Genomic DNA, 17,508 nt, shown 5'->3' on the forward strand with positions numbered 1-17,508 from the left:
CTTGCATATGCTTCATTTAAAAAATATATAAAACAAATTAGAGGTTTAGTACAGATCAGAATAGATGTCTTAAAGAATTTATTTTTACAAAGCATTCAAAACCAAATTAAACATTAGCCATTTTTCTACTCAATGACAGGAAAAAGCCGCTGTATGGCCCACATTGTACGTTTTCTGATAATAAAGCATCATAACTCTTCCTGGTCTGCTGAAACATGTCCATTTAATTACAGTAATTATTATATTTCTGTTTCACTTTCATCATTTGCACTTTGCAAACTTAGATTCACGTACAGCTCCGTGTGACATGCATCGTTGAACTCTACTTTTAAATCCATTTTAAACAGGAATTATTTTTTAGATACATTATTTTAGAAAATACGAAACTATATTTCAAATCTCCCTTCTCTAAAAAATATATGTCAAAATCTGTGATTTGAAGAAAATTGGTTATCCAGTCTTAAAAGGCTATATTTTCATGTAAATTAATTTTTAAATGAGACCAAGAGTATTGTGCAGATAATCATGACCTTTCTTTTGTGACTGGCCAATCACATGACACTGCTGTCTGAATTCATAGGATATTCCAGCTGTCTAGATAAAGATCTGGCTGGACGTTCTCCGTTTCAACAAAGATCATCTGATGCGGAATGGGAAGAACAGTAATCTCGGATTCCTGTGAAAGTAAAAAAAAAAAAAGTGTTATTGTCAGCACAAATGAAGGCCAAGCACGTAAAAACAGCAAACTTACTAAAGCTTAAGTAAAAATAGCAAGATATCCGGATTCTAAAGAATACACACTTCTGTAATCTGGTTCTTTAAAAAAGAAAAAAAGGGCGGGAGGAAGAGGGAGTTCATTATCAGAATCTAAACTATATCCTTGAGATCCTTTTTTTTTTAACAGAGCATATTGTCTATTTGTGTTCTCTAACATTATGCAAAACATACTCTGATTGGTCATTTTGATAGATACACCTTTCTAATATTAATGACCCTCTGGGGCAACATGCTAGAAACACTCCTGGTCCAGTATGGTCCATGATAGCATTATGTAGCTGTAGCAAATTTGTCCATGAATCCAAAGTTTCATGTCATTTAACAGGAGTCTTTCCTGATACTGGCTGGCTTTCTTGAAGCCTCCATAGGAAGAGCAGGTGCTGTTGTGCCTTTTTTTTACCTAGAAGAAGTATACATTATGTACAGCATAATATTAAATACTTCCTTCCTTGCTCAGTGCATAGCCATATAGACCACCAACATAAAGGAGAGTTGTGCTCAGAAAATCAAGGCCTTGTTGCAGATTGTTGTGTTTAAGTCAAGTGACTGTTGATAAGGATTTGGTTAATGCTAAACTGAGGTCAAAGAACTTGCTTGATGTGTGATGACCAGCGGCTATTGGAACAGTGACTTAGTTGAAGGATGCGATAAATACATCTGTGAAGAAATCTATTCAGCACACCTTTGGTAGGATTCTCCTCACATCTGCAACAATTATACTTATCGACGCCTGGTCACCCGGCATAAGGGCAGATGTGACTAAATCTAGTTACACATAACATTGTCTAACATAAAATGAATTTAACATGAAAAGTAGTTTTAAATAAATATATAAAAATTAATCTAGCATGAAAAGTAGTTTTTAAATAAATATATAAAATAAAAAAATAAAACAAAATTACACAATGCTTACTTTAAAAATTTCTTCACATTTCTTTTTTTGCAATTTACTGCCAAGTTATTATAACACCAAGCATAGCATTGTAATTTTTTAAAAACGAAAATGACCAGATTTACTATGTTGATGAGTGTGGAAACAGTCTGAAAAGGGTCTATTCTGATTTTGACAAGCACATGTACCATATCTTTAAGGAACCAAAAAAGGGGAAGATTGAATCTGTATAAAACAAGTTCTTGTCTTAGGCATTCTTGGCACTCAGTTTAAATCTCGTGGCCACTGGATTTCACGACTCACTGGAAAAACTTTTTTTTTTTCATTAAAAGAATGGGGAAATAAATTAACTCAAACTGCTAACATATTTGCTGTCTTTATATATACCTGTTGTCTTTGAAGGTGTTTACCTTTAATCTCAGGTGTTTTAGTTCAGTGGTTCTCAAACTTTATTAGCGTCAGGCTCCCCCATGTGTAGATTACACAATTAAGATTACGGTCCCTTTGTGGCCCCCCAAAGAAAATTAAGGACACAAAACAATCTCAAACTTACAATATTAATTTAACTAAAAACATAAAATTATACAATGCTGGAAGAACATCAATTCTGTTGGTTGATGGCCTTATTTCTCTGATGTATAATTAGAATTGTCATAAAACTGTTTTGACCGTTAGGAATATATTGTGTTGAAACTGATACTTTCAGAATTTTTTGTTTTGGAAAAGCACAACAAAAGTATGCTGTGACGGTGGCAATTTTTTCGAGGGCCAACCACCAATGGTTATGCAGGTTATGTAGAAATGAATGCAGAAATGCACATTGCAAAAACTATACTTTTAATGCGATTCAAACTTTAAAAGTGCATTCAAATTTAAACTATAGGCTGCAAAGTCCTTAAACATGGAAAGCAATTTTTCAAAGAAATTACATGAAATTTAGGAAGTAAGCTAAATTGAATAATACTTCCCCACAACGAAACATTTATCTTTGTATGTCCCGCTCTGCACTTTGGGGGGGACTGTGGGGAACACAAGTAGCACAGAGCCCATCTCTTGACTAAACCCGGGTGCACACTGTGCGATTTATAATAGTCCTTTACGATTGTTGCTTGTCAGACTGTACAAACATGATCCTCGCTGTAAGCCATGTCACACTGTAAGATCTCAGTTGTCATTAATGTCAGTCTCTACGACAGTCAAGAATCAGAGGAATCTTTTAGGATTTGCAAATTCAGAATCAGAATCAGAATCAGAATCAACTTTATTGCCAAGTAGTGTTGTACACATACAAGGAATTTGCTTTGGTATTAAGGTGTTACCGAGGCTGCTATAATCATCGCCAACTTGAGAAAAATACAGCATGACATGAGGAGAGGTGAGGACAAAAAAGGCAACCCCCAGACTATGCTCCTGTCTGGGAACAGGAAAAAACACCTCAGCAACATTAGCACATAAACAGTACACTCTACAACATACGAAACATAGAGTGCCGAAGTTATGACTTCACTTTGTAGGACAACTCGGAAGTTAGTGGCGCATGGGTTCCCTCGATCGAAAAGCTATGCATTTTCCACTCAGACTTTTGGAAAATCGCAAAAAATAAGATCTGTGTTCAACAAAGAGTTGTGACCCTTACACGTTTTGTCTATCAAGATAATCTTTACAAGTTAATCCAAAATGTATGCATTTTGAAGCCTACATAAAGTTTAAAAAACCACAAGCAGGTTATAACTGGTGTGTTGTATGTCATAGATCAAAATGTGAAAATATTTAGAGGCTTTGTTAACCACAGACCTTATTTCAGGCGATTTAGCTAAAACCCATTAAAAAAACCCATAGACTTTAGGGCGAGGGAACCGGAAGTGCTAAAATGAAACTCACGTCCGCGGTTTGGCCTACAAAGTGACGTAATAACTTCGGCACTCTATTGCAACATGGGTGGGGAGTGGGGGATTGAGGTAGCCCAGCACAGGCAAGCAGCATCCGGTCCTGCAGCCATTTCGGCGCTGGTCACAGACCCGCCTGTCAGACTGGGGGTACGAAGTGGCGAAGGCGGGGGATGGGGTGTGGGGCGGATGCGTATCTGTGTATATGTAAGTTCATGTGTGCCCGATTGTCATAGCGATACACAGCAAGTTGCCATGGAGACAACCTTGATCATGTCCCAGACAGAGTCAACAATCACCAGGTGTCTGTGGAGTCGGGAAAATTGTCTAAGATGGCCAAAATCGCATTGTGCACCCGGCTTAATATCTTTATGTTTTCCTGATGATCCAAAGCAATTGACACTGGTTTTATCGTCCGCATGAGCGAGATATTATTGTAAGGCAAGATCCGAAGAAGACGAGAATGATTAGACAAATGAATAGGATTTAAGAACTAGAAATAACAACAGACACGATGCGAGACAGCGTGCGTAGCACAAACAATACCGGACAATGAACTGAAACAAAAGCAGGAACTAAATGAGACGATTAACTTTAGGACGAACAGCTGTGATGATTAGTGTAGTGTCCATGGCAGGAAACATAGACAAAGAAATGATGAATGAAAACAAACTAAAAGACAATGAACTGGATACAACTGAACATAATAGTGACAATTATAGGCTATTTGACACAGCGCTGCCAGAGAAATTGAAACTGAATCACCGGCGCGTGTGAAATGCGCTATACAAATAAACTTGATGTACCTTACCTTGTCTAATGAGCACAAACAGTGTAAAAAAAAATTATTTTCCACGGGATAAAGACTGAAACCTACAAGATAATATATTTCTGTTAGTGCACACAGTGAATGTAACTCACTTGTTGTGTTGACTGTCATTTGCCGAATAAAATAAAAAGTTAATAGCTGAATGTTTTCTGTTTTTTGGCCAGTAAAATGGTATCTGGTGTAGTGTTTTTCTCCTCTGGCATAGTAAAAGATAAGAATATAGGGAACAGACGAAGAAACGTTTATAATCCTCAATGAAAGGACGTGAGTGAGGATTTTGCAAAAGAAACGAGATTCCATGTCCAGAGGAATAACTCACGGAATATTGTTAAATTTGTTGAAAATAGCAAAACAGAATACAAAGCCGACATATGGCTCTAATTTATGGGACTCACGTAGCCTACCTCAATCATTCGGCACAAATCCAAATGTTTCCATAGTCGCAATGTAACATTTGGTTGCCATTTATTTGGTAAACAAAGCTTTGTACTTCACTCATGTCCTAATATCTACGCAAAACAGCATTCACGCACACAAAAATGTGTTTTGGTAAACCACTGCCGCTGGTATTCGGCCACCGCGGTGGTCACACTAACCAAAACAAAAGGGAATAATATTGGACATTTATGTACTATCCACATATATGATGAATAGGCCTATTGAACATTTAGTTTACATTTAAGTTATTCATTTTATTTAAAAAAGAATTCTAGAAATTCTAGAATTTCCTCCTGGGAATTCTTGGTTTGTTTTAACCATTAATTAGGACTGTTTGGTAACACTGTAAAGCGGCATTACCAGAATGGTTTGTTATGTCAGTTCCTTAGTTTATGCATGGGACAGGTAAGTAAAGAGAATCTTGAACAGATGGCGTTTTGGATGACTCACTCTGGACTATGCTCTGATAGGCCACTGCTGCAGGAGATTCTGGAACTTCAGTTAGGAAAGACTTTCCCTCGTCACAGCTTTTCCCTTGAAAAGCAAAATACAGAAGTACATTTTGAGAACTAGAAACTGTTGGCTAGGCTGCTGACTTTTCCTCATATTTTTAAGAAGAACCACTGAAGGGGGTTTTTGTACTCGATTCAATCTACAGACTACACGCTGTAAATATAAAACAAGGAAACACTCTCACAAAATCAAGAAACGGGATGCACCACAGTGCTACGGTGTAAATTATTAAACTTCCTCATATCCTGACCACTTACTGCAGAACAAATGTAGAATAATATTTCATTACTATTTAATCTGGTTTAAAACATTCTCTTCCTTGGTAAAAGATTAAGCTTATTGTACCTATTCGTGGGTCCAGGGGTACTCTGCCCAAAAGAGGGAGATTTAGTTCTTCACACATTCTCTGTGCTCCTCCTGTGGTCGGAGGAAATATCTGTGAAGTATTCTGTAAACAGAGACAAAAGGTATCAAAAAACAACACATAATGTGACAGGTCAGTCGTTCCAATGTACGACTTTCTTTCCTCTGTAATACAAATTATTTGATCTCTCTTTTTCCTTGCAAGTACAATGGAGCTCTCAAAAAGGATGCAAAAGTATCATAATAAAGTAGTCCACACAACCCAGGTCTACTGAAGTTTTACAACAGCTTTGTGTGATGAAGAGAACAGAATTGAAGTTGTTATTCCCTGACAATCTTTCTGTCCAGTGATCTATTAGCGACTACAGCATTGAGTCAGAACTCAAGAACCGGATAGTCAGATTGGTGAATGAATGATTCTGCGTGTATTTGTGTTTGCGAATTTGGATCAACATATTAATTTAAAAGATGCTACTAAAAGAACAGTTTGTTCAGAAATTGGGGAGTGCTACTTCTCGGTGGATATCTGCAAATAACGATTTTTAACAGCATTCAAAAGTTTGAGGGTCTGCAAGATTTTTTTTTATGTTTTTGAAAGAAGTCTCTTATGCTTACCAGGGCCGTATTTATTTGATTAGAAATACAGTGAAAACAGTAATACTGTGAAATATTTTGACAACTGTTGAATATATTTTAAAATGTAATTTATTCCTGTGATGGGAACGCTGAATTATCAGCATCATTCAGTGTCACATGGTTCTTCAGAAATCATTCTAATTTACTGATTAATTTATTATTATTATCAAAGTTAAAAGTTGTGCTGCATCTTTGATAAATACAAAGTTCAGAGATACATATTTTGTAACATTATGAATAAGGCCACTTTACAGTCACTTCTGATCAATTAAATGTATCCATGCTGAATTAAAAACATTAATTTCTTTAAAAAAAAAAGCTTAGCCTACTTCATTTAAGACATTACATTTGCCATTTGACAAAAGAGGATTACAACTCACAGATTTTTTTCTTTATTTTTGGGAAGTGCAAATGAGAGTGGTATGAATATGGCAGATGAACTGTGCTTCTGCATCTGCATAAATACAAAATGATAACCATCATGCTAGGGATGATAAGGCATTATTAATTCCCCTGACCTCTGTTGTTGTAACAGTCTGGTCTGCAGCACGCTCGACGAGACTGAATATGAACTCAGAATAGTCTTTATTTAAACTTAACGCTCAGGAACACACAGGGAAACGTAGGAGAAATCAAATCACAAAACACTGAACACATACGAGAAGCGACTGAACATGATTGAGTTTATGTACAAGACAAACATAATGACTGACAGGTGATATTTATACGCAATCATAAAAACGAACGATGAGATAACCAGTAACCAAGGAAACCAAAACTAAACGGAGCAGAGAAACAGGAACTAAGGCAAGCAAAATAGAATATAGAAGTCCACAACCATGACAGTTGTGAACTGAAGTAGATCAGCAATATCTGTCAGATTTACATATAGATTGAGGTGAAGATCAAAAAAATTGCAAATGGTTATTGCCAATATACAGTATAACAACACTCAATTTCAATATATTCCTGATCTTTCGGATGCACGTAGAGATGGAATAACACAAAGACATTCAATTGTTTGGTGATTTTAATGAGGAAGATATACTCATAACATTTGCCCAATTGAGTGCAAAGTTCCTTTGTAAGGATTTACAGGTGCAGCATTATATTTCTACATAACAAGGTGGTAATTTTTATTGTACATTTCTTTCAGTTCCAACAGATAACATTATAAAAAAGGCCCAAGGACTTATGTCATATCAATCTCATTGATTTTTATGGAGAGGATACACCATCTTCTAAATCCAGATGGGAAAGATTTGGAGTGTATTTTTGAACAAGATACTTGGGAATCTATTTGTGAAAATTCCCTAAGATGTTCATGTAAGAGCATAGTCTGACGTCGTGTGAGACTGACACTGCTCCATTGGGCTGTGATTAAGGGTCGTGTTTCAACCGAACCAGGAAAGAAAATGCCTCTGCGCTCAATTGGATCGACAAATGCCTTGATCGCCGTTCTCTGTTACTCTCTTAAAATGAATGCGCTGTCTACATCTTCTCTAACAGACGCGATGGCTGAATCTACACATCTAAATTATCCAGCGGAAGCCATTCTTTGTTGTAAAAGAATTCAACCCAGGCGCTCTTTGGTGACATGGATCATTACGTTACTGTTGATCATCTGTCCATCACCTTATAAAGCCCGCCCTGACAATTTGATTGGTCCAAACAGCTTTGGTTCGAGCATACTTGCTTCACAACGGATCAAGTCCAGACCGAACTTCCCATCCTCAAATGTTGTGGGCGGGGCTAAATTCGACTGGCATCCAGGCTAGTAAGAGCCATAGGTAAGAGCATGCATAGGTTAACTCAATTTAAAGCCAAAATATGTCATTTTTTCACCGCTAGGGGTCGCTGACTTCTTACAATAACAAAGACGTAGATTTATGACGCAGAAAATGAGCGTGGAATCATGGAAGTTGTCGTGATGCCGATGGATCTAACGTTAATAATGTTTAAGGGGCAATAATGTTTATGGATGAGTGAATACATTCATGTTTTTGATTATTTATTATTACATGGCTTGGTTGAATTCTAATGTAGAGTGCGGTCTGTTATTTCTTGATAACAGAATGCTACTAAATATAACACACCGTTGCCATGAAAAACAGAGCATTGCCATGGAGACAGTTCTGTTCACTCTGGAGCAATACAATCATTTTTAAATCAATATTTTGTGTCAAATTATTGATTTATTTGGTAGGCAGCCATGTAATAAGCGGGATAATGTAGAGCGAGGCATTTTTTACAGGGTTCTACGCTTAGGTTTTTTCCAAGGAGCACATATACTCCTAAATGAGAAAATTTAGGAGCACACAAAGAAATTTTGGAGCGCAGTGAAAAATGTTCAAGTAACACATGTTTTAACAAACTATTTATTATATACATATATATATATACTACATGTGTGCTCCTTCTCTTTGTGTTCAACTATGGTGTGAAACCATTGGAGGACTATGGAAGTGATGACTGTTGTATCTGCACACTCAGCATTGGCCTTAAAAGTTTGTCGACGTATTTGAAAATACTGAAACGGATGTTTTGAAAATTTGACACATTGAAAAACGCTTTTAAAACACTGATCACTCATCACAAAAAACTGTAATTGGTGCTTATGTAGTTTTTGAACCAGGGATGGATTCACGATACACCAGCAGCACTCAAACAACTCAACCACACCTAATGTAAACAAGACTACTGAACAGTATTAACGCGTAGGCTACGCCGTCGATTTGATGCAGAAGTATAAATCACACTTTACAATCACTTCAGTAAAACAGAACAAGGGGAACGTGTTGCTCTCAGGAGGAGGCTAGGAGCACATTGGCACACCTGTGGAAATCTGAATCTTTCCACAACATGGAGGAGAAACTAATTTAAATGAGTGTATTAGTATTTATATTATTATAATAACATTAGATAAAAGGTCAAATTTTAATCTAATAGTATACTGTTAGTATGTTAATATATTCATGATTTAATCTTACTATATGCATTGTCATTTTATGTAATAATATGGTATTTTTTCAATGTGTCAATATGGGGGGTATTTTCTGGTAATTATTTTAAATAGATTAAGAAAGCCACCACTACTGCTCACATCTATGGTTAGATTGATTTCTTTAGATCCAGTGAAGTCGTGTCCCACCACTTTCTCTCAGGATTGATATTGTCCCCCACCACTTTTTGAAACATTGAGGTACAGATGTACCTAATACAATTAATTAAAACATCTCCAGTTAACTAGCAGAGCATTCATTTAGTTCGCTATTAAATAAGAGATCTAGCGCTAAAATGTGTTGTTTTTGAACTCAATCTAAGCGGTCGTTGCCGCGGCGATCAGTTGCAAGTATACAGTGTTCTCTTGTGGCTCGCAGAATTAGCGGATCGATGGATTTATTTCCGGGTTAAGCAGAGAGGGAGCACAGTTTGACAAGCGGACAGCAGCCGCACACCTGGCCGCCGGATGGTGTTCTTGAGAACTTGCAATGTATAACTATTATCAGACCGGCTCTCGCGACCTCGAAACACTACCGGCCCACCTGGAAAAGTCCCGACTCTCCCGATTGCCACTCCGCCCCTGCTCCAGCTGCTGACATCTCTGTCTTTTGTTTTTGTGATGAGCTGCTCAAGCGGCCACCGAGCGACCCGCACACCAGGATCTCTCCAGGTGCTCCGGTGACTAGCCGTCTTTTTCCCTGCGTTTCAACAACTTTCATATGATTGACACCAGCTTTGCGTTGCGTCCTGCCCGCTACTCGGGGCGGGGTGTTTTGAACGATTAGGCGAGGTGCACTGCAGCGGGCGGGTGGGGGGATTATGGTAGGTTGTAGTTACTCGCACATTGTGCTCGTAAATCATTTTTCCGGTTCGCACGTATCGATTTTTAGGCTCATATGCGAGCAAAATGGTTGCATTGTCGAGCCCTGTGTTATAGCGAATACAACCCCTTCAGGCTGATTCAAGACCCCTCCGCTTCACGTCGGGGTCCTGATCAGCCTGTCAGGGTTGCATTCGCAATAACAACTGCCTCGCTCTACATTATCCCGTATGCAGAGCCGGATTATCCATAACGGCACTTGGGCCAGTGCCCAGGGGCACCAACCATTCACAACCACTAGGGGGAACCACATGACACAAGCTTTGAAAATATTTTTTGTAAATTGTTCTATTATTAACTTGAAATTCTTGAAAGACTATACATAACTCGTTTATGAACACTAATTTAACAATAATAATAATAAATTGTAAATAAATAAAGATTACATGACCTCTATCACTCCCCCCTCCCCAATCTGTCAGAGTTGAGTTGGTCCACAACAAGTACGCGCCGCAAATGTGTCATTTTTTTAACGGCTACAGAAAATGAATCTAAATCCAAAATGGACAGACGTCAATTGAGTGGTTTTGCAAAAAGAAAGTTAAAGAAAGGCAAGGACGCTAGACGTTTAGCTACAATTCAAAATGTTCCAGGGATCGAAAGTTTTTTTGTGAGAACATCACTAGTTTTTTGTGAGAACATCACGGGAATTGCGATCACTAGCAGCGCTGAATCTGACGAAGCCGGAGCTAACTGTGGAGACGGTAACAAAGAAATGGACTTTGGGGATGTAGTTGACACCTTTGCTTGCGCAAAATCAAGGAAGAAGCAGTTCTGCTAAACTTCATACATGAAAACGTTTTACCAGATTTAGTGCTACACTTATTATCTTTTATTTGTTCCCCACAATATATATTCAGATTTTATACAACTATTGTGCACTTGTGATTTTTCTAAATTTTACTGCTGAGTAACCCACTAATTTTTGTCATAGATTATGATCATATATTTTTTTGATTTGTTGTTTTTCTTTATAATGACGTTGTCTGTATTAAGTAGATTGTGTAGCACACAAGAGTGATTATCAGTTCAGCACACAGAGTTATAGAAATTCAAGTTGATTTTTTTTTTTTTTACTGCGCTGGTAAAATTATTAGCTAACGCTACGGAGGCCATAATATTTTTGACTCATGGCCAAAGCAAAGTTTCTCCAGCTCTCCCCAGGTTGGCAAAAAAATGCATCTCAAAATGCATCAGATTGTTGCTTTAAAATATGGAATATTAAAAATTTTCTTACGGGGGAGCATTCCCCCGGACCCCTCTACAGGGGCAATATCCTTCTCACCTTTTTCACCCCTGACCCATTTTCAAGCCTGTAAAGGTAAGAAACCTGATAGATTTATTATTATTTTTGGGCAAACATTAATTGACGCGGTCAATGAATTGATGCACATTTGGATTTGAGACATTTGAATATAGTGCTCACTGCTCATATGCCTACATGTATGTAGTTGGACAAGTTAGTAAATTACATTTGAGAAATCACCTTGATGTCTGAAGGGGGGGTTTGGGGGTGGGGGGCCTTTTGAGGTATAGTGCCCAGGGCCACCACACTGTCTTAATACGGCCCTGCCCGTACGTATTATATTTTTTTCATGAAGGAAGTTGCGATTGCTAATGAGAGAAAGATATCAGCGCCACACGCGACTCCCGCAGATATAAAGGAATGAGGACATTTAATTCTACCAAACTACCTGCAAGTGCTGAATTAATACTCACACAGGTCAGTTTATTTGACGAATTTAACTTGTGAGGTAACGCGCGTTTCACACATACTCCGTTTGCAGTGCGTATCCGGTGCGTGTTTTTTTACGTACCCATGTCAACAGGTTAGAGCGTTCACACTGCACGCGGATGCGGTCCAGCGATCCGTTCCAGGTGCGGAGCGTGTACAGCAGTGCATCGTTTCCGCACCGCACCAAGTCTATTTCTGCTGTGCTGCACCACTCTGAATTAAAATGGCAGCGCATTGTTCACATTAAAATAGACATAGATTGACAAGAAACTGTAATAATTTCATCATATAGCCTACGCATAATTACAGTTAATGTGTTATACAGTTACTAAATTACAGGGTCAAGAAAAACTAAAAAGTATGATTATAGTCCCAAAAGTAGAAAAATGCTATCATATATGATTTTTTTCCCCCTCAAACAATACATGATATATATTTTGGGGAGGGGATCGGGGGAAACTACATGTAAAACAAAGAATCACAATGATTAAAATTAATTTTCATACTGTTTCAATGTCTTTCCATACAGAAATGTAATAATATAAGTAAATTACATATATAATGTCAGTGCCTATGTATGTCTGCTGCCTATATGAGAATATATGCAAAATTCAAATATATAAAACATAGACATATATGAAACATATTTAGCAAAAAGGGCCGTTTTCATGTAAGTGCCATATATTTTCCTGTATATGCACATACATGTTATATGTAAGACGCATATATGTAATGTACTAATTGCAAGGCATCAGTATCACATGCATGTATGTTTACATACATTTATTAAATATTTGGGAAACAAATATGTATGTTACATATACATAATGTTGTCCATATATGCGAGAAACCAGTAGCCTACTGTAATATATGCAGATATATGGTATCATATATGGATGAACTCAAATATTTTTTTCACATGTTTGGACACATAAATATTCATATATGTTACAGGCATATATTGTGTTCTCAGATAAGTCAAATATATGTATAGATGTCATGCTATTTAAAATATAAGTACATATATGGCCATATATTACATTTTTGTATGGGTTAAACAATGTCAAAGTTAACGTTTGGTTTTAAAATAAAAATTACTAAGCCATTTTTGATTTTGTGGAACACAGAAACTGCGTCTCAGTAGCGCACTGCAAACGCAGCATATGTGAAAGCACTATAGCGCGTGCTGCTCCTGTACCGTATACGCACTGCACACGGAGTTTGTGTGAAACGGGCGTAACGCAGCGCTGTTTCACTTGGTTGAACGTTACAGTAAACTAGATCAACTTTAGAATAACACAGATCATATTCTAACATTTCATCATGTTTAGATATATAACATTGATTTGTTTTATGTACATTTGCTCACCTGTCTAATAGAGTACATGCAAGAGCAGCGTCTCTGTCAAGTCAAAGTTTGTCGCGGACGTGAAGCTCTCTGCATCTCGAAAACACCACGCCTATATTGATCCTCGCTTAAGTTCTCCTTTTGTCCCAAAGTCAGCTTGGCATGATCCATAATGTTTGAACGAAACAACCACAGCGTGCCGCTAAACATTACACAGTTGTCCACATCTGTCGTCATGGTTACTATGGCAGTACTAGCGAACACCAGGGATAACGTGAATATTACTGTACGTCATTGACAGGCGACAAGTGACAGGCACTATTTCAAATTGTGAATTTCTCTGAATTGACAAATTCTTGGAAACATTTAAGATAATGTAAGTACACAATTGAAAGAAATATATAAGATTGGGCAAGTGGTTTTTGGATATTTTGATACAAAATTCTTACTTATTGTACCTTTAAAGCTGCAGTCCGTAGTTTTTCCTCTGTCGCCATCTCTGTTCGAAATCTGCAATTGCAGTAATTCGCGGAATTATCAACTTTAGGTTTTTGCCTCGGCACGGAACAGCGCGGATGAATCCAATGTTTTGAGGAGAATCTGCGGCTGTCAGTCACCGCGCCGGTGTGGCTACGGTCCTTCAGAATCACAGATTCTACTTTTTGGGAGTACGACCAACATAAGAATTTTCACCGGAAAAAGTCATCTGAACAAGTAACATACACTTTTTTTCTGACCAACTAAGGGAAAAAAAAAAGCATTGCAGTAAATTGCGCTGATTAAATCTAACGATCGCTTATCATATCACGTCAAACCATGCAAATTATAGCCTACTTTGTTCTCAAATTGTTAATGTTAACAACATCAGCATTGCGTGACTACATTTAATGCCCTTCAGACATTTATCTTTGTTTTCGCATTCGCCTGGTTGAACCTTTCTGTATCCGCCATCAAATTAATACGTTTAATTATATGAAGTGCTGTGAGAAAAGGCTATAAATCTCCACCCCCATCCTCACATCCAATATAGCCTACTAGCCGAGACACCTTCTTTATGTGTACAGATGTGACGTAATGACGCAAAGACATGCCCGAATTTCCCGTGGAAATCCACCAATACCACTGGATTTAAAAACATTATTACAAGAGTGCCTTTTTGAATCGAGCTAAGGTAAGCAGATCGTTTTGAACACTGGCTGGTGATTCCTATTCAGAATGTTGCCCTGGGTGTGTTCACCCAAAACATATTAGGGAAAATATACCACATGCAATTAACAAAATTGCTGAGGTTAAACTTCCATTTGTTCCAAGATTTATTTTATATGGGAGTGAATCAGTTCAGCAACTTGGCCCTATAGCAGCAAGTATGGTAAATAATACTTTTTCTTTTTGTTACCTTATCGTATGCTTATTATTTTAATGAAATCTTAAATTATTGATCTGTTTTATTTTATTCACTGCAGCTACCCGCTCTGAAATTAAACTGCTCTCTACCCAGAAGGAGAGGAAGGTGGTTTAGAAAAGACTTATGACTTTCATAAAAGGACAAAAAAAAGAATTCTCACACAAGTCCTGATATGGCTTCGGAAAACTTAGCATGCAGCATACGGACTCAAATTGACTTCTTGATGGGACATTCTTCAAAACTACTTTTTCTCCTTTCCAGTAAGGAAGTCATACAGTTTAAAATGACATGAGGGTGAGTAAATTATGTCAATAAATTTAAAACAAAAAGAAGAAAATATCAAGCTCCATCACACAAGTTCAAAAAATCATGTGCAACACTGTTAACATACAGAAAACATTAAGGATGATGTGTGCTGTATTTTTCCTTAAGATACTGCATTTAAACTTGAATACTATACCTTGCATTTAGGACAAACAAAGCCACTCATGTTTTCAATCACGCCTATGATGGGCAATTTGACCTTTTTACAGAATCTGATCTCTTTTCTCACATCCTGCAAAGATACTTCCTATTTGAGAAGGGAACAATAAAAAAAAACATTATACAGTAGTCAAAACATGTAGTTACATCTTAATAGGAATCATTGAACATGTTTAAATGCTTGTATAAATTAAAAATACAGAAAGACTTTTCTTCGCATGTGCCACGACAATGGTGACCTAACAGTTACAAAGCAAACATTTCATTTATAGTGTACCACTGCAAAGCAGTTTGGTATTGCAAAACACTATAGTCCTGCATAAAACAAAACAAAGACCATTGCCTATTTTTAAGGAAGTGTAAGTGCATTTGTGTGTACTTTTACACAGCTGCAGTGAAAGCCTCTCTAAACCTGAATGATTCTTGATGTTATTAATTAACTGGCTAGTAATCAATGCTTAAATGCTCAGTTGGGAAAACTATTTGTTGGGGGCTTCGTTAACCATGTGTGCAAATAAGCAGCACAACTTGTCTGAAGACATAAATAACTTTTTTCTTTTTTATACACTGTTCACACTTTTCACACAGTGGGTTCCACTTCACTGCTAATGTGCAGGAAATAACTTTTTTTTTTTAAACAACTTTCAGTTAAGTGTGAAAGCATGTTGTTCCCCACACTTCAATACATCTGAACTCATGATTAAAATCAAAATATATTATTTTGCACTTGTTTCTGTTTTTTTATGCAAATCTTTTTTTCTTTGATCTTAATCTTTTTTTAATGCAAACTAGATCACACTGTGTAAAAGCAACTTCCTGAAGCATGAATTGTTGCTGTTCACCTGCGGGGTGGTGATGATGACCGCCCCATCGATGCCAGCGCCGCTGAGATACTGTACAATGGACAAGTGCTCATCAGATGTTCCTGGGGGCGTGTCTACGATCAGATAGTCCACTTCTCCCCAGTCTACATCCCTCAGGAACTGTTTTATCATCCCTAAACAACAGTAAGATACTGAAAATGAGAGAATGCACCATAGCAAATGTATAAATTTGCAAACAACTGCACTGTTTAGCCTCTTTAGTCTTATCCTTTTTCTCTCTCTTAAAAAATGTGAAGGCCAAATATGGTAGCCCATACTCGGAATTTGTCCTTTGCATTTAACCCATCCAAGTTAGTAAACACGCATTGAGTAGTGAACTAGCAGTGGGCAGCCATTTTTGATGTGGCACCTGGGGAGCGATTGGGGGTTCAGTGCCTTGCTCAAGAGCACCTCAGTCATTTCCTGCCGGTATTTAGAATCAAACCCGCAACCTTCAGGTTATCAGTCTGGCTCTCTAACCATTAGGAAACGACTGCCCCTGTCTCATGTGAAATGCAATCTCAGTGATGGTCAGATAAGTAAACAGCTTGGCAGCCAAAATCCTTCTTTTTGTACACTTGTAGTGTTTTGATGCTTGATGTGCACCACAATGAAGCCCAATCCAATACATTTGCTTATGTGTGTATCTCAGATGCCAACATTTTCTACACAAGTTGTTATCCTGCAGATAGACAGTACACCGATAGTGATTTACTTCCTCTAAAAAAGCAAACAAAAACACAAGGAATGTTGAAGTTTTTTAACCATACAAAAAAAGATGACTACAGAGAAAGTACAGAGATAACAGAGTGCTTAACACAGAGTAAATACACATAACAGAGGAAGAGTTTAATATATTCGATGTTTGGAATGATACTGTACAAAATGTATCACACAAAATCATTCTAGTTGCATAATAGTCACTGTCCTGCCAAACCACCCACCTGTGCTAAATCATCACACACATAGGACACATAGATACAGTCTTCTATTTAAAAAGAAAGAAAGAAGAAGAACAGAACGAATTTGGTTTTGTAACAGGTAAATGTCAGTGTCATAACTTTTATTTGACTAAGTATATATATATATATATATATATATATATATATATATATACACTGTCATAACCATTTGCATTATAAAAAAAATACCTTCGCCTGAATCATACAATGTTACTTCCTAAAATGCAAAAACAACAGCCGAGTCGACATCTGATAAACATGATCGGAAACGGCTACTGCATATTTCTGTGTATATGAAATTCAACACCAATCAAGAGTCATTCATCTCACATATGTGCATCAATGGGGCTACTCAACATCTAGTCCATTACTGTATCAACAGAAAACAGAATGGAGATGACACATTCAACACACCTGTGAAACACAGTCCTCATCACAGATGAGACATTCAGATATCAGACAGTGGTCATAATACACAGCATAAGGAAGTGAAAC

At 37.3% G+C, this 17,508-nt stretch overlaps 1 protein-coding gene across 2 annotated transcripts in view; it reads right to left on the reverse strand.

Moving 5' to 3' along the window:
- Positions 1-61: 61 nt before the first annotated feature.
- Positions 62-17,508, reverse strand: part of nubp1 (nucleotide binding protein 1 (MinD homolog, E. coli)) — a 32,384-nt gene continuing 14,937 nt past the window's right edge. For both annotated transcript variants that reach the window (XM_077212608.1, XM_077212609.1), the window contains 5 exons: positions 16,031-16,185; positions 15,166-15,276; positions 5,681-5,783; positions 5,273-5,356; positions 62-676 (listed from right to left, as the gene is read on the reverse strand). In XM_077212608.1, coding sequence (XP_077068723.1) covers positions 627-676; positions 5,273-5,356; positions 5,681-5,783; positions 15,166-15,276; positions 16,031-16,185 — 503 coding nt within the window. In that variant the 3' untranslated portion in view covers positions 62-626. The remainder of the gene's footprint in view (positions 677-5,272; positions 5,357-5,680; positions 5,784-15,165; positions 15,277-16,030; positions 16,186-17,508) is intronic.

The sequence above is a fragment of the Siphateles boraxobius genome, unplaced genomic scaffold (assembly GCF_051911475.1).
Source record: "Siphateles boraxobius isolate OS27281-9 unplaced genomic scaffold, OSU_SipBor_1 66, whole genome shotgun sequence".
Classification (NCBI taxonomy): Eukaryota; Metazoa; Chordata; class Actinopteri; order Cypriniformes; family Leuciscidae; genus Siphateles; species Siphateles boraxobius.